Source organism: Selaginella moellendorffii, unplaced genomic scaffold (genome assembly GCF_000143415.4).
Source record: "Selaginella moellendorffii unplaced genomic scaffold, v1.0 SELMOscaffold_89, whole genome shotgun sequence".
Taxonomy (NCBI): domain Eukaryota; kingdom Viridiplantae; phylum Streptophyta; class Lycopodiopsida; order Selaginellales; family Selaginellaceae; genus Selaginella; species Selaginella moellendorffii.
The window spans coordinates 148650-175216 of record NW_003314350.1 but is presented as its reverse complement, the minus strand read 5'-3'; the positions used below and the strand labels follow the sequence as shown (position 1 = coordinate 175216).

The window sequence follows — 26567 nt, the reverse complement described above, 5'->3', positions numbered from 1 at the left end:
GAAAACAGTCTGACTATTGGAAGCATTGTGCGGTGGAAATTGAGGCACTTAGTGTTTGAGAATGTGAAGGATTCACAATCAAACACCACTACAACTGATGACAGAACATCTCTTCATGGGAAAAGAAAGTACACCTTCCTAAAGCGCAGCCAAAGGGATCTGAGCAACGAACCGAAAAGGCAGAAAATGGCGATGGAGGTTCGAATGGTCTCGACAGTTACTTGTTGCAAGAGGAGGTGCTGTCAACATGCTGATTGGGATGCTATTGAAGAGGAGAGAGCAAGATACAAGACATTGTCCTGGAAGGCAGCTCGCAATTTTGTGTATGAGGCATTACGGTCATCTGTTGATGCTTCAGAACATCAGGTGGGGGGCATGGTCTTCCAGAGGGGTTTGGTCTGCATGAAGGCATGGAGAATCATTTATGGAGTCCCTCGAACCACATTCTACAGAATCAAAACTGAGTTTGAGGAACAAAGGGTTCAACAGGCAATCCATGGGAACGACGGTACGCACAAAACTAGGGGTCATGTTGTATATGGAGAGGCAATCTTCAAGAGGTTTGTCGAGACATGTAGCGAGCAGCAACCACATAAAACCCGCCTCTTGGAAGATGGAACACGAGACACCCAACGAGTTCTCCCTTCCATGTATACCAAGGGGGCCATATTGGAAGATGTGAATCGGGAACTCCAGAGTAATGGCTACAGGAAGCTGAGCCAATCTAGATTTAGTAGATTGTGGAGCAACAGATTCAGGGATGTGAGTATAGGAAAGTACTCCAGCTTTTCAAAGTGTGACGAGTGCACTGCTATCAAAATGGCTTTGTCGAAGAATTATTGCAGCGCTCAAGAGCGAGAGACGTTGGTTAGAAGGCGGCTCGACCACAACATCGAGCAGAGAAGCTGCAGGACTGCATATTATCATAACAGGATTCTCTCCATGGAGAGACCTGACTCTTACCTCTGCATCATCCACGACAAAATGGACCAGAAAAAGACGTGCTTACCTCGACTCAATCCTGCCCCCAAGGCAATCTCTTCATCCATGCAGCTGCCTGTGTCTCTGTTTGGCATAATCGCTCATGGGCATGGTGCCCAGAACTATGGGAACTTCTTTGTACCTCTATGGGGTGGCGGGGGTGCAAACATGATGATTGCGTCCCTAGCAAAACACTTAAGGTCTCTGCAAAGTGCGCAGACTGAGTTGAACGGCCAACCCTTGCATAAGGCCCTTGTCGATCGAACCCCATACAGGGTTCAGCTGGAGGAGGAGCAAAGGCTTGCAGTATCGCGTGGGGCCCCATGCCATCCCAGTGAATATGTTGGCCGTCAGATTGTAGGGTTATCACGTGAGGCCTCATGCCATTCCGACGAGGCTGGTCGCCCGGTGAATGCACAGCCTCATCCAAACGAAGCAGAATCTCAAGGAAGTTCTTGCGGCCGATGTGGCCTTCCACCCCATCTTCTGCTCCAAACAGACAATGCTGGCAGTGAGAACAAAAACATGTACGTCTTCGCGTACTTGGCGATGCTTGTTGCCAAAGGCATATTTGAAACGGTTACACTTGGCTTTCTCATGGTTGGGCACACTCATGAAGACGTCGATGCCATGTTCAGTCACCTGGCAGAGTCCCTCCGGTGATCCAATGTCCTCACCCTCCCACAACTCTACGATGAATTCCAAAATTGCATCAAAGGCACTGTTGAAGCTGCACTTCTGACAGAGGTTCCAGACTTTAAGGGGTTTGTAAGAGGCTACATCAGGGATGGATCCGAAACGCTGATTGGCCACTCCAAGCCTCTTCAGTTTCATTTCAGCATGTGTGACGGTGCTCCAGTGATGAGGTACAAGATGAGAGAATGGGACACAGTGTGGCTGCCAGTGGACGGCATTGAACTCTTCAAGAGAGATCCCATAACTGGGGAACCTATGATTCCTCAGGGTTCCCCACGGCCGATGCACCCGGATGGACTCAAAGACCAGGAAAGTATAGTGGCCGGGATTAGACAGCATATTGCCTTCTGGAAGAGGGGGTTGGTGTTTGGTGGAGAATCCTATTTTCAGAGGTGCAAGCCTTTGCTCGAATACTGGGAGAAGATTATATCTGCTATCCAAAATGGGCCGGTTGTATATGAAGAATTGGAAGAGTCCTTTTGGCCAGAACCCAGAGCACCAGATAGTAACGGAACAATGTCCTCTGGAAATGCAGTGACAGATAACGATGTTGAGGATCACTATTGTGGGCCGAGGAACAAGAAGCCGGATTCAGCATTCAATCCAGTACAGGTCTGCAAAGGAATGGTCGTGCTTGTCAGACCCAGTAATAAAAAACAAATGATATGGGTGGGGCGCTGCATCACTGATGCAGAGGAGGACGCGGAAACTAACTCCTTCAATGTAACTGTGGAGTGGTTCAAGCCAAGTTCCGGATATACGAAGGATTGCCTAGAAAAGAGATGGGTGCTGAATCCAAGGGATCCCAGCATGAGCATATCGGTGGATAATGTTGTGCATGGTTGGATGCGGAAGCAGAGTGCCACCATCACCTTGCCAGACCATGCAAGAGATGCAGCAAGAGCATTCATAACTCGGGTTCAAGGTGAGATTCATTAATATTCCTTTACAAAGTTTCTAATGTATTTTATTTCAAGGTGAACAATCCGAATCTGAATCAGAGGAGGCTTGATATAGTGTGTGAGGTAAAACAAAGATGATGTGACATATGTATTTACCAATCACACGTGCATAAATCTAATAATATGGCGTGTGGCCCATATTAATGGCACATAAACCCATATTGTGGGCTTACGTGCTTTATGTACCATCATTCCCTTGCAGCGTGTGTGTTGGTTTCCTTTTATAACACAACGAACTCCATATTTTAGGGTGAAGAGCGGTCTCATGGCAAGCACAAAATCTGTAAGTGAGGCAGAAAAGGAGACGGAGAAGGAGATAGGTGAAGATGTAGAATATATAAGTCTTCCAAACTCCCCGTACTATACTCCAGGTGATCATTTTTCTGAACAAACGGCAACATTAACAACTATCGAGAACGCCCCAGTAACGTCAGAGACAACAATCCAAAGCAAAACAACTGACCCGGAGAAGGATGATAGTACCGCTGAGAGTACCAAAAAGGAGGTGTCCACTAGCGCTTAGGCTTATAATGGCGTGTGCCCTCATGCCATTTACTTGATCACCAAATACCTTTTTCCCTTTGCACTAGTATATCTTAATACCGGTCTGAGAAATAGAATGGCATGTGCCCTCAGGCCTTTTACTAAATCACCTTTGAAAGAAATGCAAGCCTCTATGTCGTAAAAAAAAGGTACTAGAGAAATTCCTTAATAATATGAATGTTATTTAGTTTCATGAAAATACACTAAGGGTCAAATGAGTTAAATGACTTCTCCAGACTAGCAATGCCTCTTGCTACACCTTCACAATTAGATTCGTTAGAAAAAGATAACATTGAATAATATCTAAATGTTCTCACCATTAAGTTATATGTCTGGCTAATAGGAATGATGTTCATCTTGGAAAGCTCACCACACGCTCAATGAACAAACAAATAGTGTGTGCGCGCATGCCATCGCTTTTCTTTAGCTTCAGATTCGGCTTGTTCACCTTGACAATGAGATTTATTATACAACTAGATGGACTCAGTCTGGACATAAGGTCACCGCGCTAGTCACCATGCCCCAGATATGTCTAGCCCCTGGACAAAAAACATATAATTTCACGTCATTTTCAAATACTTGAAAATTTGTACCTAGTCCCATTTTACTGAATAAATCCCACTTTAACGAAATAGAGCTTTTGTCAAATACTGATCCCATGACCTAGCATCAGGAGCTCGTGGCAATCACGAAGGTAAACCCAGCTCTGTTGGTAAAATTGGATCATGACCATATAGAAGTTTATATGGTGAAGCACCAACAGAACTCTGCACCCCTGTGACATAGGCATACCGAAGAGACGGCAAATAACCATCCCAATCCGAATGCTGAAAGTTCACATACTTCGCAATCACCCCTTTGAATGTCCGAACGAGCCGTTCCACCAGACCGTCTGATTGTGGATGATAAGCACTCGTAAAAGTGTGGCGTATTCCCAACCGAGATGTCAAAACATGAAATACCTCAGCCATAAATGCAGGACCATTATCCGAAAGAATCCGCTCTGGACAAGAATGCTGGAACACCACTCGATTGAGGAGGAAGTATCCAACAGCAGTTGCAGAGGCGCTAGCAAGAGCACCAACTTCCACCCAACGAGTCAAGTAGTCAGAAGCAATAATAACATACTCATTGCCAGCAGTCGATCGTGGAAAAGGTCCCATAAGATCAAACGCCACAAACTCAAACGGACGGGAAACTGCAATTGACTCCAACCGTCCTTCCGCAGCACAAGGGGGAGTATTACGAGCTTGGCACCAAACGCAGCTACGCACATACCGGATAATATCACGTCGCATCTCCGGCCAATAGAAAGACCTGCGCAGCTTCTCGGTGACACGACGGTGTCCCATATGCCCACCTAGAACAGGAGAATCATGGTAGGCATGGAGAAACCGCGGAATAAACACCGAAGGCACCACCAACCGTAAATGATCATCAGGATCCGTCCCCACAAAATAAAGAAGGCCATCTTCAAGGCGATATTGAGAATGTAAATGCCGGAAAGGCAAGTCATCAGCAAGTGATGCAGGATTCTCAAACCCATCTCGAAGCCTTCGAATCCACGGCTCAATCGTTTGAGCCTCGCGAACCTCATCAAGAGAAGGTAGATCTTGCTCTGCGCCCTGTGGACACTGAATGTCAAGGACGGCAACCGCCGACGGCACAGAATCCTCATCTAGAAAATCCACAGACGCTGGAACAATAGGTTCGTCAGAAACATGAGAAGTGAGTGGAGAAGGAAGAGGAGCTCGAGAAAGGGCATCAGCATCAGCCATAGAACTCCCTGGGCGATGAACAACATCGAAATCATATATCTGAAGCTTCAAAGCCCATCGAGCCGTACGACCAACCAGGTTCTTCCGCTTCAATAATGAAGTAACAGCAGCATGGTCACCTTCAAGTAATGTCCGAGAACCATGTAGATATGCATGAAGTTTCTCGAAACCCCAGACTACTGCTAAACACTCCTTCTCCGTCGTGGAGTAGTTCATCTCCGCTGGTTGTAATGTACGGCTTATGTATGCAATGGGATGGCGCTGACCAGGCACACTCGAGCTCTCTTGCATCAACACACCTCCAAGACCAATGTCAGAAGCATCCACGCGCAAAATAAAAGGTCGAGTGTAGTCAGGATATGCCAAAACCGGAGGAGTCGTCAATAGCTCTTTGAGATCCACGAACGCCCGCTCACAATCCGGAGACCAGATGAAAGATGACGTTGATGACTTCAGCAACGCTCGCAATGGTGTAGTGCGATCGGAAAGATGATCCACAAAACGACCGAGATACTGCACCTTACCCAAAAAGTGTTGCACATCATTCACACATTTCGGAGTAGGGAACTTTAGAACAGCCACAAGTTTGTCAGGATCAACTTGCAAACCCTCACGAGAAATACGGTACCCAAGATAAGTTGTGTCCTTGGACCCAAACACGCACTTTGACCGCTTCAGCTTTAAACCAACATCCCGTAGCCGATCCAACACTTTACAAACATTACGAACGTGCTCCTCCCACATCCCTTCCGAGTGGATCAAGACATCATCAATGAAGTCAGCAGTCACTTCCGGCATATCGCAAAGAACCTCGTCCATCATCCGCTGGAAAGTTGCGGGAGCATTGTTCAAACCAAACGGCATCACCAAGAACTCGTACAAACCAAATGGTGTACGAAAAGCAGTCTTAGGAATATCTTCTTCGGCCATTGGTACTTGCCAATACCCAGAAGCAAGATCTAGCTTGGTGAACCAACGACTTCGCCCCAGACGATCTAAGAGATCAGCAGTGTGAGGAAGAGGATACACATCTGGGATCGTCACTTCGTTTAACGGGCGATAGTCGATGCAGAAACGAATACTCCCATCAGGCTTCGTCACAAGATGAGGTTCACATGCCCAAGGACTCCGCGACTTCCGAATAACACCCTTCTCCAGCATTTCCTTGACGTTGGCTCGTAAAATCTTGATCTCCTTAGGTGACCGACGACGAACAGGAACCTTGATTGGACGAGCATCCCCGGTTGGAATCGGATGACGTGTGGCAATCTTGGCCCCAGACGATAGGTCAAATTCAAAGAGATCAGAATACTCTTTCATGAGCCGGTCAATTGCTGCAACACAAAGATCGTCGGAGGGATCGGAAAAGGGAAAAGCAGAACAAGATGGAAACACAAAAGGAAAGAGTGGGGGAACAAAAGTAATGGAAGCAGAGGTAGAAGTAGAGGGACGAAGAGGTATGGAAGTGAGAGGAATGGATGAAACATAAGGAAGTATGAGACAAGGGGGAGAAGCCTCAAAGTCACACTTGGCATGATTGCCCTGCAACCAATCCATACCAAGAATGAGGTCAAAAGCTTGACTTGGCACCACCCGCAACGACTGCAACTCAAGTTCGAGATCGCCCACACGCACAACCAGGTCCACCTCATCCCGTGCACATGCATGTGTACGGCCGTTGCCATAAAGAATGAAAACTGGTTCCGTCGCATGACGCAAGTGTAGACGACAACGTGTGGTAACAGGTCGAGCAATAGAAGATAAACTCGAACCTGTATCAACCAACACGGAGAGAATAATAGGAAACCTCTTGTTATAAAAACGAGCTTGGAAAGTAAACACGGGATGAACCGGTGCCGAGTGAACCCCTTGATGATACTCCCAAAAGAAAGATGGAGGGGTCACTGATTTATTCGCGCAAGGTCCCTCCATTACTCGCGCGACTCCTCGTTTCCCGGATGCATCTCAGTGTCCAGACCTTCCACTGCAGCAGCACCCACGGGACGTTGCTGACGCCAAGGTCTCCACCCAGGAAATAGAGGTCGCCAATCCGGAAAACGACGGCAACGCCGATAAGTATGACCAACTTCATCACACGCCCAGCAGCGAACATCACGGCCACGACCACGTCCTCGCGCTTGTCCTTGGACTCGAGCAGCAGCAGCATCAACCTCCATTGGAATAGGACCATCACCCATAGGAAGTGGAGCGGAAGGACGTGCAGCGAGAAGTGGAAGAGGCGACGTCTCATAACGTTGTGCCAAGCGAAGAGCATCATCAAGGGTGGCAAGAGCAAGTGCATGCACAAGTCCGACAAGATCTTGACGAAGTGCTGGCCACAACATTCCTAGCTTGATCCGCTCCGACATATTTGGCTCCGCACGAAGCAAAAGACTTCGGAAACGAACGCCAAATTGCATCACTGACTCAGATGGCCCTTGGCGAAGACGATGCAATTGTTGGAAAGCATCATCACAATCATCGGCATGTCCGAAGGCGCGTTTGAAGACGTCCGGGAGAACACTCCAATCCCCACGAGTGGCTGCGCTCAAACCATTGTACCACTGCAACGCCGTCCCTTGGAGACACATGGGAAACTCACGCAAACGTCGAGCATCATCCCAAGAATGATATGTGGCAATCACCGTGAAGTGATCGAACCAATGGTACACATCATCCCCAGGATTCCCGCGAAAGAACTCCGGCCGAACGCGAGGATTAGCACCAAGAGCAGGAGGAGTTGTACCACGTGCCGTGAACGCCGCCATCAACTGAGTTTGGTTGTTCAATTACAAGCGCATAGCATCAAGCAATTGTACCAACTGCTGCTCTAGAGTCAAAGGAGGAGATTGCGGATCTGCCATGAAGATGAACGAAAAAGAAAGAGCAAAAGAAGAGAGATGACAAAAAGCTAGAAGGAAATGGTAGATTTAGACAACGCAAAAAGCTAGATCTAAACCAAAAGAAAGAACAAAAGAAAGGAAATGGAAAAAGCTAGATCTAGACGATGCAAAAGCTAGATCTAAATCAAAATCCCAAATCCAAGCACTCCTCAGGGATAATCAAAGGTGCCCCTCACCTCCACCAATGTGAGTGCCTGGAATATGGAAAGGGAATATAGAAATGTGCATATCAATTAGCCCAAAAACCCTAGTTTATATACAGGAGCAAGTGGTCCGGATTGAAACCAATCCGACGGCTACCAAAATCCACTACGCTAATATTAGTATACGGCATCGTATCCGTACACTTGGCCCTCACAAATTTATAAAGTACAAAAATACATAAATTATATTTCCATTTAAAATAATTAAGCGTTAATGAATTTAAATAGCTCTTATAATTTAGGGCTGGAAGAAGCTGGAGGCGATGGCGTTTCATGTGGCATGTCCTCTCACCTGGTAAGCGATTCTCTTACTCTCCCGATCTAGATCGAGGTTGTCTTGGCAGCCGGAAGATTTGCAACTGCGCGCTCGGATCGTCAGGGCCGCTGCGCAAGCTCGGCGGCAAGGACGCGTTCTTACGCAATGCGGCGGCTCTCCAGAAGCTCCTGGCGAAGTCTCCACTGATGATCACGACTGGCGAGGACACGGTTGAGGTTCTCGTGCCGCGGCAGTCCAAGGAGTCCTCAAAGAAGAAAAAGAAGAAACCATCCACGTCGGTGGCAGCGGCAGCGGCCGAGGAAGATGGAGGCGCTCCTCAAGATCCTCAGGAGCTCCAAGCACAGGAAGAAGAAAAAATTCTAGAGTCAGTGCCAGAACCTGAGGCCGATCACGAAGCCGAGCAAGAGGAGGAGCCAGAGCAACCAGAGCAACCAGAGCCAGAGCCGGAGATCGAAGAACAAAGCGTGCCAGCGGAGGACAATCAACCAGACTATCAGGTACCTCGCTTCGATCTTCTTCCTTTTGTTTGTAAGCGATGGAATTTTTTTTCTTGGTTTCTTAGACACCAGATGATGGAGGAGGGGAAGTGAGTACGCCTTCTCAGCCGGAAGAAAGCGTTGCTCCTCCCGAGGAGATATTCTGCGGGCTATGTCAACTGGCAGAAGCCGAGAGTAAGAAGCAGGAAAGGATGCTAACTTGCCAGGGATGTGACCGACGATTCCACCGCAAATGTTTGAAAGACTGGGCAGGAAATCGAGGTGAGTTTTGCTGTGATAGAGGATGGTCATTTACTTCGAATGGTCGATGCAGATTTATTCAACTGGGCTTCTTGGCGTTGTTTGCATTGCCGGACGTGTGAAGTGAGTTTTTTTCTTGTCAGGTTGACATCGTTTTATCTGAGCATAATTGATGTAGGATTGCAAAGTTACGGGTGATCCCAACAGGCTCTTGTTTTGCAAAAGATGCGATGAAGCTCACCACAATAACTGCAAGCAAAGTGGTGCTAAGGTAGAGACTTATTACTTCGTCGAACTTTTATGACTGTTTGGGTTTCACAGGCTCCGGCAAAAGGACCATTTCTTTGTCCAAAACACTCGCAGTGCCATAGCTGTGGTACTCGTGTTCCTGGAGGGGGTTCTAGTTCAAGGTACGTACTTCGTGTCCTTAGCATAAGTTCTTTATGATTCTTTCTTTTCACAGGTGGTTCCACTCGTATCTGTTTTGCGATGCTTGCGGACGACTGTTTGTGAAAGATAAATACTGTCCAATCTGCATGAAGGTATTGTCATTGTCAATCAAAGACAATATTTTCATGCTTTGTCTTATCAGGTGTACAGAGAATCAGAGCCGACGCCCATGGTTTTATGTGATGGTTGTGAGCATTGGGTTCATTGTGTCTGTGAAGGCATCAGGTAATGTTTTTATCAACTGCTTTAGCGCACATTAATTTCCTTGTTTGTTACTTGTAGCGATGAAAAATATCAGGAGTTTCAAACGATACAAAATTTGCGTTTCACATGTGCTGCCTGTCGTGGAGAATGCTTCCAGGTAATTTATACTGCCATCTTGCTATTTCGCTGCACAAACATGTTTTCCCCCTTAGGCGACGAGTGTCGAGGAAGCAGTGGTTGAATTATGGAAACGCAAAGACGAGGCAGATCGGGATCAGATTAAAAGCTTGCGTGCTTCAGCTGGTCTTCCTTCGGAATCCGAGATGGCTAGACTGTGTCCGTCCTCTGACGACGAGCAAGCACCAGCTTCAGCACCCGCCAGAAAGGAAGGGAAATGGGTGTTTAAAGTGAATAGCAGCGCGAAAGCAAGAGGAAAGTCGAGTGAAGAAGCCGCCGACTCATCCAAGAAAAGGTCCAGGAGTGACAACGTTGAGCCCCCGGAAACCGAGAGAAAGACGCTCAAGCTCAAGATAAAAAAGCCGTCGGGCACCGAAGTTGTGGAAGCCTCCAACACAGCTCGGGGACAGAGAAGCAAAAGGAAAAGGCCAGCGAGCTCACAGGAGGAGGAGGTCGCGGACGCAGTAGAATCGGATGAAGACGACACATCTATTCTCCACCGGCTTGGCTCGGACGCAGTGACGAAGAGAGTGGAAGTCTGCCGATCGTCTGATAAAACATGGTGAGCGGGAAAGTTTCATATACCAAGAACACTAACTATAACCACTCTCGTGTTCAGGTTGAAGGGAACGATAACTCACGTGCAGCAACGCAGATCGCAGTTCACAGTAAATTTTGACAACGGTGACAAGAAGACTCTCAAATACGGCAAGGAAAAAGTTCGGCTTTTGGGAAAGAGAGAGAGGTAGACAAGGCAAGCTAGACAACTTTGTTTTTTCGTCTTTAGAAGGTATAGGTTTGTAGGCTACTGTTTGAGAGGGTATGGAGACAGCCAAGAGCTTCCAGACGCAGCTCATTCCTCCATTCAGGTATGCGATTGTGGAAGAATCGCTGTACAGGTAAGCTTTTGATCTTTCTCCTTTCTAGAGGAGTACTAACTCTAGAGAATTTTCTTCTTTCTTGCACAGGGGGGCTTACCCAACGATGAAGAACTTTAGATTCTTGAAGCGGCTACACTTGAAGACGATAGTATCGCTCACTCCAGAGGCTCAACCCAACAAAGATCTCAGGAGCTTTTGTCAAGACCAAGGGATCCATCTGCAGCACTTTCATGTGGACAAATTCCAGGTCTATTGTTTTGATCCTTCTCGAGTAAATTCTTCTGAAATTCTCTTAACTTTGGCAGGATGTCGTGACACTCTCCCACAACCAAGTTGTGGAAATCCTTCACAGGATAATCTCCGTGGAGAATTTGCCGGCTTACTTGCACTGCTTGGATGGAGCTCATGTCACCGGCCTTGTGGTAAGTAACAGTTTTTACTTCGTTTTATTTTTTTCACGAGGTGGTGATTTTCTGTGGATCAGGTAATGTGTCTGAGAAAGCTCCAGTGCTGGAACTTATCCACATCGACGGCGGAGTTTTGTCGATTCCAGAGAACCGGAGAGATTTCTCGAGAGGAGTCCCAGTTTGTGGAGTCCTTCCAAGGGAGCATACTCATTCCTCCAAGGATTCCACAATGGCTCTGGCAAGTAAGTTCTACTCACGTAAAAAAGAGAACTTTATTTACTCATCAAGAAGCACTTTTACAGGGCGTTCGAACTGTCAACCATCCCATCTTTCGCTTGACTTACCTCCCAGACGAAGAGAGTGATGCGTAAAAGAGGAGTGATGCGTAAAAGAGTAAAACTTCTCACTTGTCTTTTTACTTGTCTATCACTTCCAGATCTTAGAGCCTCTTCTTGTGAGACCTGGCCTGTCTCGAGATCTGGAGGATGATCATGGTGACGAAACAAACCACCAGCATCATCCTCCCAGCGCTTGCGTTGCGTAGAGCCTGGATCCAGTCGCTACTAAAATCCACAAAGATGCAAGTTACCATCGCGACGATGAAGCCGATTCCAACACCAATTTTTATCACTGGCACCAGCCGCGACCTCTGCAAAATCATAGAAATCCATTCAAGGTAGAACTTTCGGAAAAATAAAATGGAGAACTTTCGAACCTTTGGATCGCCATCGAGTCGAATGATGCTATCGCTCTTGCCGGAGTAAGGAAGCATCGAGAGGCCATTCCTGGGATTGTAGCGCAGCCGCTGGCCTCGCCCACTACTCAGCGAGTAGGCATAGATTGCTCGCAGCTTGTAGTCGATCATGATCTGTTCCAAGTCGAGCCGGTTCTGATCCCAGCCCCCAAGCGGGGCCTTGAAAACATGCTCCGGCCCTTTACCATCGATAAACAGCTCTACTTCCACCAATGGTTGTCGACTCATTTCCTTGGCTTCTCAGAAACAAAACTTCTTTGCGCTTGGAGGGCACCTAGGGCGGTTAAAACAACCAAGCTAACCTCAAAATTGCGGATCACGAAGGATCAGGCTCTAATTCTCCGTTACCATGCGCTCCGGCTGCACAGCACTATGTCAGCTAAAGCCATTTGCAACTTCGAAAGCTCGCTTACCTCTTGTACCTCCGTTCCTCTATCTTCCACCTTCTTGCTTAGACGAGCAAACATGTTTCCGTACATCTTCGCCTGTATCTTGTTGTACTCGCAAACCTTTTGTTTTAGCCTTGTTAGCTCGACCTTCACCTCCCTGCCTCGCAAAAAGAAAAAAACAAGGAGAAAATGTGAAGCACGTTGATAGAGGACTAGGCAGAGTTACCTGTTATTGGGATCAAGCTCCAACGCTTTCCTTAGATCCCACTCGGCCAGATCCAAGTCCAAAGTTTCAACGTAAGCCTGTGCTCTCCGATACAAAGCCTTCACATTCTGGGACTCCACTTGCAAAACCTGGGAGGAAGAAAGCCTTCAACCAAATACCTGCAAAATTAAATGTACCGTTGTGCATAGTTTTGCTGCTTCCTGGTATTCCTTCAGCTTTAGCTTACACGCCGCATTGTTCAGATTGCTGCTGGCCCTGAGTTTCTTTACGACTTTTTTTTCCTCCTCACTGAAGGAGTTATCGTGCTGGATGTACTTTATGGCCTGCGGAAAGACGAGGGGTCAGCTCATCGCTTAGCTTTCGTGAAACAATACCTTTTCATACTTGCTTGAGGCGCGCTGATATTTACCGGCTTTAAAAAGAGCATTCCCGTCTTCTTTCTTCTGACCGGCAGCTTTCAGCTTTTCCCCTGTATCCATATCCCATGGATCCTTTTCCTGTACCAAGCATTATCATTGTGAGTAAATGTAGACTTCCCCACCTTTACGAAAGAATCCAGCTCCAGTTCGTAGGTAAGCGTTGAATTCGCAGGTATAAGGCTCAAACTTCCACGAGTGACAGAATTACCATAGCCATACTCAGGATCAATGGTAATCAGGGAAACCTCTCCCTTCTTCATTTTAGAAACAGCTTTATCCAATCCAGATATCACTTGTTCTTCACACACAAAGGTAGAGTTTAGAATCTGTTTCACGGAGAAAAACTTGCAATATTACCTTCATCAACTCTGAATTCGAACAGTTCACCAGCTAGGCCTCTCTCGTCAAACACCCTCCCATTTGCAAGCTTTCCCACGTACTTGACTGCAAGATTTATAGACATAGCAACACTAAAAGACGATAATCGACCTTTCTTACCTTTAACAAGTGATCCATCGTTAGGCATTTCGTAACCCTCACCCTGCTTGAGAATTTTCTTCACAACCTTCCTATCCGGCGTGATATAGTCTACGACTCTCCACGACAAAAGCTCTAAGCTGATAATCAAACTCGCGTTTGGCGGAATAGCACATTCATTACCGTGTGCCTTCTTCCCAGCTTCTCCAAATCCATCTATCAGTTATAGCTACAACGTTAGACAAGGAGATGCTGGAATTTTCATTCTGCTCATTCTTACATTGCGACTTTACCGTGAGAATAACTTTCTCCTCCCTTTTCATGGTTCTCACAGCCTTGCTGATAGCGGGGCAAAGGTATCCTGCAACAGAGCATACACTGTAAATAAGCTGTAGATGATTGGATGGTATAAAGGTAAACGGTGGGAGCTCACCATCTGTGACGCGAAATTCAACTCCAGCCAGTGGCGTTGTTGCCACGACAGTTCCATCTTCCAGCTTCGCCTCAAATCTCACTGCCAGCAACAATCAAAAGTCGTTTCACTATAGCTTTTAAATATCAAAAACTCACCCAGAACTTCGTCGTCATCCTTGGGAGTCGCCCAGTTGCGACCCTCGGCCACAATCTTCTTTAAAATGCCTCCGTCCTTGCAAATTTCCTTGATGCTGTCCCACGAGAGCAGCTCCACATCGAACTTGAGCGTTGCATTGCCGGGAATCGACGGGCCAGCGCCAGCTTCTCCGTAGGCAAGCTCTGGCGGAATTGTAAATGTAGCAGTCTCTCCTTTCCTCATTGTAGAAATGCCATGGTCCCATCCCTTGATAACTTGACCTGCGCAAACAAAGATAAAACGTGAAAAATGAGGTATCAAGGTAGGCAAAACGATCGAAAAGACGTGATGGTTACCAACACCAAGCTTGAATGAGAAAGGCTCTCCTCGATCTCTACTGGAATCAAATTCGGTTCCATCGAGAAGCATGCCAGTGTAGTGAACTACAAAGAAAACACACATTTTCTTCTCATTAGTGCCAATCTCTCTAACCACGAGCACTTCATACCTTTGACCTCGTCCCCAGTGCTCGGCCTCTCCCATCCTTCCCCGGCCTTGACAAGGAGCTTCTTCAATCCGTGCTTGCCGATCTCCCTCTCCTGGCCCTCCTTGTGCGCATCGATCGACGCAGCGCCGAAATTCGGCGGCATGACAGGCGCGGCATCGAGATTATCCTCGCCTCCCATTCCAAAACCCTAGAGAAAGACGGCCACTGTGCGATCGCAACAAGACCAAGCGAGATCGATCCAGCTGACGACGTTTTGCCGCTCCTCCTCCTATGCTACAGCGATTTCCTTCCCAGGAATCGCGACAACAAATCGATTGCCGCCAAGAGCACACGACGCGCGCGCCGCAAACCCTAGCCAAGCTCGAGAAAATGCCGACGAGAGACGCAATCTCTCTCGCCTTCTTTACTTATAGTTATTTTCGCATTTCGTGTTCTTCGCAAAATCACCAGCCGGTTGCCGGGACACGTGTCCGGTCACGCATGTGGTATGGATAAAGTGGGGCCCAATCTCTACTTATCTCTAACCTTTTAAAAGTTGACAAACGATGTGGAATTATTTTTCATTACAAGCCCTAGAGGAGTTGAACCCAGGACCTTCTTGTCTGCCATTCGCGATTTCTTCTTCTGGGAAACGAACGAATGTGGGCTACACCTCATGGTCTATCAAACCTTGTCTTTAAGAAATGAAAGGGAGGTATGATAGAATCAACATGGTTTCTCGTTGCTGCGAATCATCATTCCAAAAATTTCTATATCGTGGTGTTAGGCGAGAATGTGACCACATAGCTTCGACCTTACATCATGATGAGCGGCGCCCAGCCGTCGGATTGCTCTTTACGCGACACGTGCGTGACAGCCGTTGGATGACTGTCCAGCTGGACGGTGCAGATACAGTGCTGCGATGGACGGTCAAGATCGGGAAGCTTTATTTCCTTTTGATTCTGTTTGGAGTTCCTCTATTTTGTGTTCTTCTTCTCTGGCGCTGTGGTCTGGAGATGCTGGCGCTCGATTTGCATCTCTAGAGCTCGGCAATCCCAGGTAACTGGATTCTCGGGGCTCTCGCTGCCAATGCGCGCAGCGGGATCATGCCCTAGGACGAATTTCTTCCAATTCGCATGAATCCAATCGATCGGGCATGAGATGATGCCGCTGGGTGTGGAAGCAGACATCAAATTGGTGCGGAGCGTGTTTCTAGCGCTGGGAAGCGATGAGGAAGATCAACCATCGCCTTCCAGGCGTGAAATTCTGGCCAAGGAGGCTGCTGACCTCGTCGCGCAGCAGAAGCGATTGTCTGTTCGTGACCTGGCGAGTAAATTCGAGCGAGGACAGGAAGCTGCCCACGCTGCCGCGGCAAAACTCGCCGAAGATGTGAGTGAAATAAGTCTCCTTCTCTTTTCTCTCTCTCCATCTTCTTATGTTCTTCATGTATCACAGGAGAAGCTCCAGAGCGCTCTCATGCTCGAGAGGCAAGAGCTTATCACTAAGCTAAGAAACGTTTTGGATGCGCTTGGAGGCCGTGTAGCTGGCCGAAACAGAGATGATGTCGAGGAATCCGTGACTCTGGTCTGAAGCAATGCGTGATTCTTATGTTTGTTTCTTTCCTTTTCTCACAAGGAAGATCTTCATAGGTGGAGGCTTTGGGCATTCAGCTCGTGCAACGAGAGATTGAAATGTCCCAGGAAAAGATTGAGCTCCGGAAAATGGCTACTCTTTTCAAGCAGGTTTGCAACGATCCAGACAATATTTTATCTCTCAGTTTTGTCTTTCTAATGTGTTGTTTTCTGTAGGCTTCAGGTGAAGCTAAGAAGATGGTGGAAGAAGCTCGCTCCGTGGCACAGGCAGAGATTGAGAAGGCGAAGGCTTCAGTTTTGAGAGTCGAGGCGTTGACTACTGAGCAACAGAGGCGTAGCTACAGTGATTCCGAAAGAGCTGTAAGTAAGCATATATCAGCTTTCGAGGAACTCAAGCAGGAACTTTCACTGCCAGGAACTCGAGGCAATGAGGCGCGAAGTTCAAGAAGCTCGAAGAATAAAAATGCTTCACGAGCCTAGCAAGGTTCTCTCTTTCCTTCTTTTTGCATTAGTTTCCATTTCTAGTTGGCTTGTCACATAACTGGAGGTTGTGCAGGTCATGGACATGGACTACAAACTTCAAGCTATCCAACAACAATTTGACGTGAAGTCAGCGGAGGTTCTGCAACTAAGGAAAGAGGTGACGAGTCTCTTTCAAGTTTATGAGCTCCACTTACCTGTGATATGTATGTCTGCAGTTGGATGTTGCAAAACACGGAGCTAATGCGAGAGTTTATCGTGTCGATGGTACTGAATGTCTGGGATCTTTGCTAAGCTTATCGCCTGTAGACGAGCAAGCACCCGATCTATCCTCCTGCAAATTCCAATGGCATCGGATCTCAGCTGACGGGGGTAAAAAGGAACTCATATCAGGTAAAGAAATCTCTAGACGTGTTATGCAATTTCTACCTGTGACTGACAAGTGAACACCAGGTGCTGTTAAGTCACAATACGCTCCGGACCCGTTTGATGCTGGAAGAATTTTGCGAGTGGATATTACTCTACCAGATGGAGCGAAAGAATTCTTATCTACAACTGGCCCTGTTGATCCAGGTTCGTAGCTTATTCCCATTCAAGGATAACACATCTCTTTCTTTTCCAGCGCCTGGATTGGGGAACTACGTCGAAGCGTTGGCAAAGAAGGGCGGTTCAGAGTTTAATGTTAGTGATGGACAAGATCTCTTTTGAAGAAACAACGAAGCTTTTCGTTTTTTGCAGGTAGTTATTGTACAGCAGAATGGCGAGTACGTAGAAAAGCAAGCATTGCACGCTTTGGAGATTGGAAGACTCCGTATGAAGCTCCGTAAAGGACTGACAACGAAGATCAAAGAGAAATACGCCGCCGGCATGCAGGTAAGCTTTGAACTCTTTGAGGACAAACGAGGATACTGATCGAAAGCTTCCATTTTGCAGCTTTGCGGAGCAAGAGGCGGCGGACAGGCCGCTCCTCTCGCCATGTTTTGGCTTGTGAAGCGAGGCCTGACTTACATGCTTGGATTTGAGTCCGAGCGCGAGCGAAACGCTGCGATCATGCTGGCACGAAGATTTGCGTTTGATTGCAATGTAAGAATTCTCTTCTTGTTGGTGTGCTTCTAACGTTTTCTTCTCATTCGCAGGTGATGCTCGCCGGCCCAGACGATCGATCACCTATAGGCACATAAACGAAGTGAAAAGAGAGAAAAAAGAAAAGAAAATTCTCGCTTGAGCTGTACAGGATCATCGTATAGAGATTATCTTCGTGGGATTCACGACACCCATCGCAAACAGTATATATAAAATGATCGATCAAAGCTTGAAATTTCCTTGGATTGTTAGGAAGGACAGATCTATCTTTCTCCCATCATAAATGAACGAGAGATTCTCTCGAGATTCCGGGTACGCTTTCGTTCGAAAACGTGACCAACCGACCCTGGCTCATTAATTCCATCACCGTTTGCACAAACCGCTAAAAAATCCCAAGAGAAAAGAGAGATCTTGGTTCTTAGCTTGCTTTTTATCGATTCCATAGGTCCAATCCATCACTGAAGTGAGATAGAGAGATAGATCGATCGATCCAAGATCTCTCTCCTTTGGCAGAGCTAGAAAGGAAAGAAGGAATGCTTCCTCCCTCCGTGTCCAAGACGCTCTCCTTCCTCCGGGCGATGACGAGCCCGAGTAATTCTTCCGGGGCCAGGTGGGCGATGGGCGAGAGCAGCGCCTCCTCGAGCACGTAGTCGCAGAGGCCGAGCCAGGGAATCCCAAATCCGTGCTGGATGTAATCGATCGCTACACCGCATCCAAGGGGACGTGGTTCATGAACATCGGCGACGACAAAGGCCCCATTCTCGACTCGGTTGTGGAGCGCTCCAATCCCCGGCTCGCGCTGGAGCTGGGTGCTTACTGCGGCTACTCGGCCGTGAGAATCGCGTCGCGGATGAAAGATCCAAATGGGCTGCTGATCAGCATTGAGATGAATCCCCAGAACGTCGAGATCGCGAGGAAAATGGTGGAGATTGCAGGTGAGTAGCTCGTGTTCTTCCTCGTGTGTTCTTCACCGTTGGATCGCGATTTTGAAGCTAACGGCCCTGATTATCTCTCGCAGGTCTCTCTGATAGGGTCCGCGTTCTCGAGGGCACGCTCGAGACTTGCCTTGCGGAGCTCAAATCGATCATCCGCGACGAGCTCCAGCTGAGCGCCATCGATCTGGTCTTCATTGATCACAACAAGAACGTCTATCTCAAGGATTATCTCCAGCTCAAGGAAGAGGGGCTGCTCAAGAGTGGCAGCGTGATCGTGGCGGACAATATGGGCTTCCCTGGATCGCCCAGCTTCTGGCGATACCTCAAGAAGAACGCGCAGGAGCTCCACACCGTGGAGCACCGCTGCAAATTCGAGTACATTGGCTGGATCTCCGACATTGTCACGGTTTCTACTTGCGTGTAAGAGAACCAGCGCTCTTAAAAGACGTGTCCTTTCCAACTGTGCCCTAGATTTATGGTAGGGTTTTATTTTGGATTTCCCTCCATGCGCTGCGTTCTGGAATGGCGAGGCCCGATGGCGCCGTGGATGAGGAGGAGGAAGGAGGAGGAGCGCGATCGGCAGCGGCCATGGAAGAGGAGGAGGAGGAAAGCCTCCTACTAGATCGAGAGGAGGAGGAAGTGGTTTTTAAGAACGACGATGAAGAATCCAGTGAGGATTATCGGCCGGGAGGGTATCATCCAGTGTGCGTAGGGGATTTGTACAAGGATGGCCGGTATTTGGTGCGCAAGAAGCTCGGATGGGGGCATTTCTCTACCGTTTGGCTTTCCAGCGATCGGCACAATGAAAATGTGAGTTTTCTAGGATATTTCTAGCATTTCTTAGCGGTTTTCAATAGGACGACGATTTCTTGCTTTGCTTCAGTGATTTTTTTTCTTTCTAGAATTTTTCAAGCATTTCATCGTTAGGACGAAGATTTCTTGATTTGATTCAGTGATTTTTTCCCTTTCTATAGGTAGCTGGTTCCAGTGACTTAAGTTTGATTTTTTCCTTCTTCCAGAAAAATATAGCACTCAAGATCCAAAAGAGTGCACAACACTACACAGAGGCCGCAATGGACGAGATCACAATTCTCACACAAATCAGCAAAGGAGATCCCGAAAACAAAAAGTGTGTTGTCAAGCTGCTGGACCACTTCAGGCACACTGGTCCAAACGGGCAGCATGTGTGCTTGGTGTTTGAGCTCCTGGGGGACAACCTTCTCACTCTCATCAAGCGTCACGACTGCCGGGGACTGCCGCTGCAAGTGGTCCGTGAGATCTCGGCACAGGTACTCGTTGGGCTGGATTATCTCCACAGGGAGCTGTCGATCATACACACCGATCTCAAGCCCGAGAACATTCTACTTACGACGCCTCTGCCGAAAGCAAGGGTCTTCGATCACAAGAATAAGTCTAGAGCCGAGGAGAACACCGACGCTACTGGCAAGGAAGGTGGCGACGAGTTTGACGGCATTGCTACGAATAAAAGTATGAAGGATCGAGAGCCTGGCAAAGCAGAGATCGAAGCGTTCCAAGATGCGTGGAAGAACATCGGCTTGGACAAGAGTTGCCTCGAGGATGCTCCGTCCGATGTGGAGAAGCTGATTTGCGAAGTAAAGAAGCCTCCACCGCTCGCCTCCAATCGCAAGACCTCCCACGACGTAGACCTGCGGTGTAAGATTGTGGACTTGGGGAACGCTTGCTGGACGTACAAGCAGTTCACTGCAGACATCCAGACGCGGCAGTACCGGTGCCCGGAAGTTCTCGTCGGCTCCAAGTATTCCACTCCCGCGGATATGTGGTCATTGGCGTGCGTGGTTTTTGAGCTTGCCACTGGAGACGTTCTTTTCGATCCACACACCGGAGAAGATTACGACAGAGACGAGGTAATAGCTTTTGCTGGTTTGTCCCTTCGTGTACCACCACAGTCATTGCATTTTCAGGACCACCTCGCTCTTACCATGGAGCTTTTGGGCCGGATGCCAAGGAAGGTGAGTTTTTTCGTTGCTAGTTTCAAGGTTCCAAGGTTCTTAGTCGTTGTAAATCACACAGGTTGCTCTAGGCGGACGGTACTCACACGACTATTTCAACCGTCACGGTGATCTGAGGCACATCCGGAAGCTGCGATTCTGGCCCCTCAAGAGAGTGCTGGTGGAGAAATACGACTTTTCCGAAGTTGACGCACAAGATCTGTCGAGCTTCCTGTGCCCGATCCTGGAGTTCGTCCCGGAGAAGCGCCTCACCGCCGCACAGGCGCTGCAGCACTCGTGGCTCAACTCGGGGCCGCTGCTCGTGACTCCGTCGCCAGCGATCATCGCGGAGGAGGAGGCCAAACTTCTCTCGAGCGAGCAAACGCTGAGCAAGAGCGACGACGCTGCTGCCTTGGCACCACCACCACCCTCGAAGCTGACGAGCGCCAAAGGTATACTGCTGTCTCTAAGTTTTCTAAAGCATAGCAGGGGGTTGAAAGCTTGCAACACTACTGCTTAGAAGCTTGGCAAGCGACAACGCAGCGATTACGTTGTCGCTCTGGAGCGATTGCAAGCGAGCGAGCAAGCAAGCAAGCCTCGGTTTACTTCAGTTTTCTTTGCTCCTTTCTCTGGGATTGATCTGTGCTTGCTGTGGCTCAGCTGATGATGCTCGGGTGGTACCAAAGTTCGCTGGAATTCACCGGCTTGCTCATGTAACTTGGCTTGCTATCCCGCTCTTGTGTTTCTTCTTCACTCTGGATTTCTTCATGAGGATTCATGGGTAGTGGCTATGGCAGATACTTGGTGGATGGAATCTCTTGAAGATTGGTCTCCTTTGGAACCCATTCAAGTTTAGCTTCTCCAAGCTCTCGAGGTTCTAAGCAGGAGCTAGAATATTCCATACTCATATTCTATATTGGTAAGCATATTCTATATTCGTATGAATTATTCGATAGGGAATATGCTACAATTTAAACATTCTTGGTTTCATCTCCTACTTTGATGGAGAAGGTAAGCGGCGAATGGTCGATTTTGCCAGTGTGATTCGGGCAATCCGCAAGAGCGTTGTGCAGCGTTGCCAGTGTGATTCGGGTTTGTCGCACGGTCCACACGCTGCGACATCCAGCCTTTCCATAGCGGAGATTTGCAAGGCTGGGAAGCTGGACGAGGCAGTGGAGGTGATCGAGCAGATGCTTGTGTGGATTGCATAGAGTGGAGGCGGCCATTGTGGAGTTTGATTAGATGCCAAGAAGATCTTGGTCGCGACCATATGTGAGTGCGTACGGCTGATCGGGGAGGCGTGTTTGGTGAAGGCTTTCAACAACAACATGAACAATGGCAAACACAAGTTTCCCATGGAATTTCAAATTTAGAGGAGATTGGAGAAATGCTTTCTGGGGTTGCTGTCAAGGCAACAAAAAAAACAAGGACGGAAGAAAAAAACAGTAGTAGTGCTTTTCAACAAGAAAACATTGAGGAAGACCAAAGATGGCTTTGGATCTCCCCTCCTTGTTGCAGTCTCCACAGGAAAATGGGAGTTGATGAACATTGGGATGGCTGAAACCCCCAATGCCAGCTTAGAAGCATAAGCGGGAGGTGGGATTTTACATACACCTCTCAACAGTATGGCACTCACCTTGTGCTATGTGAATGATAAACACAAAGTTGATAACTGGCAAGTTTATAACAAAGACATCATCCACCATGCTTTGGGACTTTCCTAGAAAATGGTGGTAGATGATGGCTGGATTGCAGTTTTTTATGCAGAGTAGTGGTCAATGGAGACTAAGAACATACATCCTAGAGAAGTGTGCACTAATTTTTAGACCACTGTGTTTATAAAGTTTGGCCAGCTTTGATGTCTGTTAAATAGGAGATTCTGTCAGTAGGAAAGTAAAACAAGAAAATACAGATCTTCAGTGGTAGCTTCAATTGATAAATGTTCTTTAAGGCCAGTATCCTCTTTGACAAATCGCAATTCCTGACATTGCAAGTCATTTTACAACGATCTTACACCAGATAATCCATGTTTTTCCGTTTCCAGATCTTTCGACTTCGTACCAGAGCTTCTTCTTTCTCCTTGGCAGCCCTTTCAATATTCAAGTCATCAATCAACAGCCAGTAGCAAGGAAGAATTCTTGGCTTGCAACTCAGCCTCCGATTGTGCATTTCGGTTTCGCTCTTCCAGCAAGTTGGCAGACCTCATTGTGAGCTCTTCAGCGAGCTAGGAATTATGCTCAGCGAAAATTTTCTTTTTCCTGCTGAAAAAACAAAGATAAAAAGAAAAAGAAAGGTTTAGCAATCTAAACAATCGCTTAGTCCATCTCGGAGGCTATCCCGCAGTTTACAGCATAGACGTCATTGCGATTGGTGCCTATTACGCCGTTGAAAGAGGAATCATGGTCTCTTGCGCTGGTGGAAACTTTGGATCAATAGGTGAGCTATTGAAGGTTTTGTGGAACTCGGCATAGCCAAGTATCATGGAGAGTTACCTGTAGTGGAGGCATACACGGTGGAAAGACAAAGCACTTGTCTCCCTGGGGCGTGGTAGGCCATAAACACCGGAAGGATAGTGGGGGATGAGAGTGTTGGGCAGCCGAGGTCAGACCTCAGGTGCCCGGCTCCACACCCCCAGTTGGACTTCTAGTGCATGTGCGAGCTGCCGGGCTCCACCCCGCGTGCACTATGTCGGGGTCGGGCTCGGGCTCCATCTCGAACTCGGGTTCTGGCTCGGACACAGCATTTACTGGATCAGTGTCCAACGGTGCTCCCTGGATCTTCACAGTTGGTGCCAGTACAATCGACAGGGAGATCAACGAGGATGCTAAAATAGCAGCCAAGTAAGTATAACAGATGATCAAAAGGTGATGGAAACTTACTCTTGGCCTCGTGCTTTCTGTGCAGTCGTAAATCACGAATTCTCAGAGGAACAACGATTCCTTACAAGCCAGCACCTCTTGTAGCGGAGTTTTCGTCAAGAGGTCCACACACAATCAGTCCGGATATCATCAAGGTACTCGAAAGACATACCATGAAGCTTGTGACTTATCTCGCGTTGCAGCCGGACGTTACCACTCCAGGAGTCGAGATCTTAGCAGCTTGGCCAAGCAATATCCCCGACACTGACAATGGAAAGGAAGTGTTTGTGGAGTACACTTTTCTCTCTGGAACTTCCATGGCGTGCCCTCACGTCAGTGGCACCATCGCTTACTTGAAATCCATTCACCCAACATGGAGTCCTGCGGCGATCAAATCAGCAGTCATGACCACAGGTAAGTCGAGAGAAAACAAAATAAAACTGGAGACTCAAGCTATCACCAAAGCCAACACCAACAAAACAATCGTCGATCCAAGCACTAACAAGGCAGCGACTGTTTTCGACGTTGGAAACGGTGAGATCCAACCAGCAAAAGCAGTCGATCCAGGACTAGTCTACGACACTGATCCTCTCGACTATATCACCTATCTCTGTAACTCGGGCTATACCTCCAAGCAAATCCAAAACATCACAGGCGACAGTAGCAGCAAATGCCCCAAGAACGACACCTCTTTCAGCCTCAACTATCCCTCCATCGCAGTCCTCTTGGATCGATCCAGCAAGACGGTGGAGAGGCCAGTGACCAATGTGGGAAATCCCGGCGCGACCTACACCGCTTCCGTGGGAAGCGCCAAGGGAATCTCGATCTCGGTCACTCCCAGCAAACTGAGCTTCACAAGCCCGGACAGAAGCTGACCTACAGCGTCACCGTCTCCGCCAAGGGAAACATAGCGGCGGATCCCCAAGCGCCGAAATGGAGTTTCTCAGATCTCACATGGGAAGATGGAGTGCACAATCGAAAGAGAAATATTTCTAGGGTTTAACTTTAAATTACCCTTAAACTGCATGTAAATCTAAATTACATCTCAAAAAAGAAACCGTATTAAGGAGTTTCTCTAAAGGAGCAACTGAAGTAGGTAGAGTCTTTATTTCTTTTGAGAATTGTTGACTAGTTGTATACAAATTATCACAGTTTTCTCTCAATTTGCAAAGGGCATAGCAAAGAAATTACAATTAATTACATGGGTTTGTATTTGAAGCCCACAATACCTTCAATTTAGGATGTTTTAAAAATGTTTTCTGATGGGATTCATATAATACCAAATTACAGTCACTTTGAAGAGAAAGAAATGTTTTTCCTATATCACAATTTCTCTTCTTATTACAATATATATTAGGAGACCAAACCATCAATATTCCCATCCATTTCTATCTTAAATTCACAGTTTTTAAAATTTGAAGATCCTTTATACCATTTTATAACATTTCTTACATATAAAGAAAGAATACAATTTAAATGTAAATATAAATAAGCTTTATTATTTGGTGATAATAAAAATTCAGTAGCTTTTAAGGAATTGTAAGGCATATTACTAATTAAAGTAGTGAGATCAATTCTACAATCATGTAAATTATTGGATATAGTATCTTGAATTTGTGGTAATCTATGTGCAGAATGTTTTTCCATAAACTCAATAGCATAAGAACCAAACACTATTCTAACAAATCTTGCACGTAAATTAAGAATATTATTACGATATAAATTTAATAGAGTAGTCAATCTATGTCTTACATTATCACCATCATCGTGTTCATATTCAACAAGATTTGCTCCACAAGTTGTACCAATAAATTTTCCATTTGAACTATAAATCCATATTTGATTTGTCATGCTTAAAGGACCATATATATAATCTTGTATTGTATAATCATATTGCATACTTTGACCTTTTGGTAACTCTCCAGATTCAGTGATATTAATCATTAGTTCAATAGCAAGAATAATTAAATTAACACTCTCAACTGTCATACTATTTTTTCCACTATAATTTATAGCTGAAATAGTAAATTTTATGAATAATATCAAAAATATTAAAAACATTATTTCAAACATAAGTGTTAAATGATTTAAAATAAGATTTAAGCTTGGTGAATCAATGTCATTCAAGATTATGAAAGGCAAAACTTTGTGTAGATGACACCACACAAATGACTTGAAATTACTACCTTACACACATTTAAAGGTTTTTAAGTTGTAACTTAGCCATTAAGATTTTTTCTTAAAATCTAACAATTGGCTAAATTAGAAAATATAATTAAAGAAGTTTATATTATATAAAACTTAACTTGTAACAACAGTGTCAATATGTATTTTAAAGAATTAAAATACTATAATAAGATGATGGACAAAATTATCTCAGCTTTATTGATGATCTGGCAGTTAATACAATATCACCTCTATCAAGGTAGTATTTTAGGGAACCCACTCTTCTCAATCTTAATGAAAAATAAAAGAAGTAAGTTTTATTTATTAATTTCTTATTTGTAAAAATTATATTACAATATTTAGAGCATATATTTTATATTTAATTAATTTTAATAAGAAATATTCATAGAACGCTTTCTAAAATTCGTTTTATTAAAAATTATTTAAAATACAAAATACTCTGAAACATATATGAAACTTAAGTTCCTTGAGTGGCAAAATCAAAACCCACTCAAAAAAAAATCTAAATAGTCTAAAAGATGAGCTGAAATATTTTTTCATTTGATTATTAGTTATTGATAATAAATATACCATTTGTATTATTATAATTAATATTAAAATTGATAGAATGTATCCTAGACTTAAAAACTATGTTTAATCTAGTTTCCCTTAATACCTTTGGTTTTCCAACCAAAAACTGAACAAATAATCATTTATCAACTAGTATCATTAGTAGTGAGATCTCTTTGGGATCATTATTTAAATCTAGAGAGAATTGAGAGTGAGTTAAAAATTGAGTCAATTCTATATAAAAATTTAATTACACTTATAATAGTATATGGCATTATAACTATACACTTACCCTTATACCATCCCCTTCTCTCAGAAGGATGGAAAATAATTAATGTTCTTTAGTTGATAGTTCGGGAAAATGAGGTATTGGTGGATATATAAGTAGTGTAATTTATTCCTAATCTCTTTA

The 26567-nt window shown here is 46.1% G+C and overlaps 6 protein-coding genes across 6 annotated transcripts; 4 read left to right on the top strand and 2 right to left on the bottom strand.

Annotated features, from left to right (window-relative positions):
* Positions 1-8318: 8318 nt before the first annotated feature.
* On the top strand, positions 8319-11923 carry LOC9638062 (histone-lysine N-methyltransferase 2A). The gene is made up of 15 exons (XM_024662385.1): positions 8319-8361; positions 8411-8840; positions 8906-9101; positions 9154-9203; positions 9259-9351; positions 9402-9490; positions 9544-9622; positions 9673-9755; positions 9813-9891; positions 9947-10473; positions 10531-10810; positions 10880-11039; positions 11098-11214; positions 11277-11441; positions 11502-11923. Exons 1-11 carry the CDS (start codon positions 8330-8332, stop codon positions 10658-10660), a joined length of 1788 nt encoding a protein of 595 aa, XP_024518153.1. The 5' UTR covers positions 8319-8329; the 3' UTR covers positions 10661-10810; positions 10880-11039; positions 11098-11214; positions 11277-11441; positions 11502-11923.
* On the bottom strand, positions 11459-14910 carry LOC9638594 (peptidyl-prolyl cis-trans isomerase FKBP62). Its single transcript, XM_002988461.2, has 14 exons — positions 14523-14910; positions 14371-14457; positions 14035-14295; positions 13898-13978; positions 13745-13825; positions 13486-13680; positions 13345-13431; positions 13110-13285; positions 12943-13065; positions 12745-12891; positions 12569-12696; positions 12367-12499; positions 11915-12313; positions 11459-11848 (listed from the first exon to the last, which is right to left on the bottom strand). Exons 1-13 carry the CDS (start codon positions 14698-14700, stop codon positions 12287-12289), a joined length of 1704 nt encoding a protein of 567 aa, XP_002988507.2. The 5' UTR covers positions 14701-14910; the 3' UTR covers positions 11459-11848; positions 11915-12286.
* On the bottom strand, positions 11639-12181 carry LOC112341732. The gene has a single exon (XM_024662337.1). The coding sequence runs from the start codon at positions 12179-12181 to the stop codon at positions 11639-11641; it is 543 nt and encodes a 180-aa protein (XP_024518105.1).
* Positions 14911-15486: 576 nt separating the features above from the next.
* LOC9638593 (stomatal closure-related actin-binding protein 1) lies at positions 15487-17971 on the top strand. Its single transcript, XM_024662405.1, has 12 exons — positions 15487-15890; positions 15957-16085; positions 16151-16243; positions 16310-16453; positions 16509-16577; positions 16650-16733; positions 16792-16966; positions 17027-17146; positions 17196-17254; positions 17312-17446; positions 17507-17656; positions 17710-17971. The coding sequence occupies exons 1-12, from the start codon at positions 15663-15665 to the stop codon at positions 17752-17754; spliced, it is 1431 nt and encodes a 476-aa protein (XP_024518173.1). The 5' UTR covers positions 15487-15662; the 3' UTR covers positions 17755-17971.
* A 289-nt stretch (positions 17972-18260) lies between these two features.
* LOC9638592 (catechol O-methyltransferase) lies at positions 18261-19051 on the top strand. Its single transcript, XM_002988530.2, has 2 exons — positions 18261-18591; positions 18675-19051. The coding sequence occupies exons 1-2, from the start codon at positions 18387-18389 to the stop codon at positions 19013-19015; spliced, it is 546 nt and encodes a 181-aa protein (XP_002988576.2). The 5' UTR covers positions 18261-18386; the 3' UTR covers positions 19016-19051.
* A 28-nt stretch (positions 19052-19079) lies between these two features.
* On the top strand, positions 19080-21500 carry LOC9638591 (serine/threonine-protein kinase SRPK). Its single transcript, XM_002988529.2, has 6 exons — positions 19080-19401; positions 19611-20477; positions 20535-20582; positions 20644-21013; positions 21222-21274; positions 21359-21500. Exons 1-6 carry the CDS (start codon positions 19114-19116, stop codon positions 21440-21442), a joined length of 1710 nt encoding a protein of 569 aa, XP_002988575.2. The 5' UTR covers positions 19080-19113; the 3' UTR covers positions 21443-21500.
* Positions 21501-26567: the final 5067 nt, after the last annotated feature.

Coding starts and splice junctions, on each gene's coding strand:
- LOC9638592 (XM_002988530.2), top strand. CDS start 18,387: ATGAACATCGGCGACGACAAAGGCCCCATTCTCGACTCGGTTGTGGAG. Junction 18,592..18,674: donor GAAAATGGTGGAGATTGCAG/GTGAGTAGCTCG, acceptor TATCTCTCGCAG/GTCTCTCTGATAGGGTCCGC.
- LOC9638594 (XM_002988461.2), bottom strand. CDS start 14,700: ATGGGAGGCGAGGATAATCTCGATGCCGCGCCTGTCATGCCGCCGAAT. Junction 14,458..14,522: donor CACTGGGGACGAGGTCAAAG/GTATGAAGTGCT, acceptor TTTTCTTTGTAG/TTCACTACACTGGCATGCTT. Junction 13,286..13,344: donor CGAATTCAGAGTTGATGAAG/GTAATATTGCAA, acceptor TTGTGTGTGAAG/AACAAGTGATATCTGGATTG.
- LOC9638062 (XM_024662385.1), top strand. CDS start 8,330: ATGGCGTTTCATGTGGCATGTCCTCTCACCTG. Junction 9,352..9,401: donor GCAAGCAAAGTGGTGCTAAG/GTAGAGACTTAT, acceptor TGGGTTTCACAG/GCTCCGGCAAAAGGACCATT. Junction 9,491..9,543: donor GGAGGGGGTTCTAGTTCAAG/GTACGTACTTCG, acceptor TTCTTTTCACAG/GTGGTTCCACTCGTATCTGT.
- LOC9638593 (XM_024662405.1), top strand. CDS start 15,663: ATGATGCCGCTGGGTGTGGAAGCAGACATCAAATTGGTGCGGAGCGTG. Junction 15,891..15,956: donor CGGCAAAACTCGCCGAAGAT/GTGAGTGAAATA, acceptor CATGTATCACAG/GAGAAGCTCCAGAGCGCTCT. Junction 17,657..17,709: donor GATTTGCGTTTGATTGCAAT/GTAAGAATTCTC, acceptor TCTCATTCGCAG/GTGATGCTCGCCGGCCCAGA.
- LOC112341732 (XM_024662337.1), bottom strand. CDS start 12,181: ATGAGTCGACAACCATTGGTGGAAGTAGAGCTGTTTATCGATGGTAAA.
- LOC9638591 (XM_002988529.2), top strand. CDS start 19,114: ATGGCGAGGCCCGATGGCGCCGTGGATGAGGAGGAGGAAGGAGGAGGA. Junction 20,478..20,534: donor AAGATTACGACAGAGACGAG/GTAATAGCTTTT, acceptor TTGCATTTTCAG/GACCACCTCGCTCTTACCAT. Junction 21,275..21,358: donor GAATTCACCGGCTTGCTCAT/GTAACTTGGCTT, acceptor TGGCTATGGCAG/ATACTTGGTGGATGGAATCT.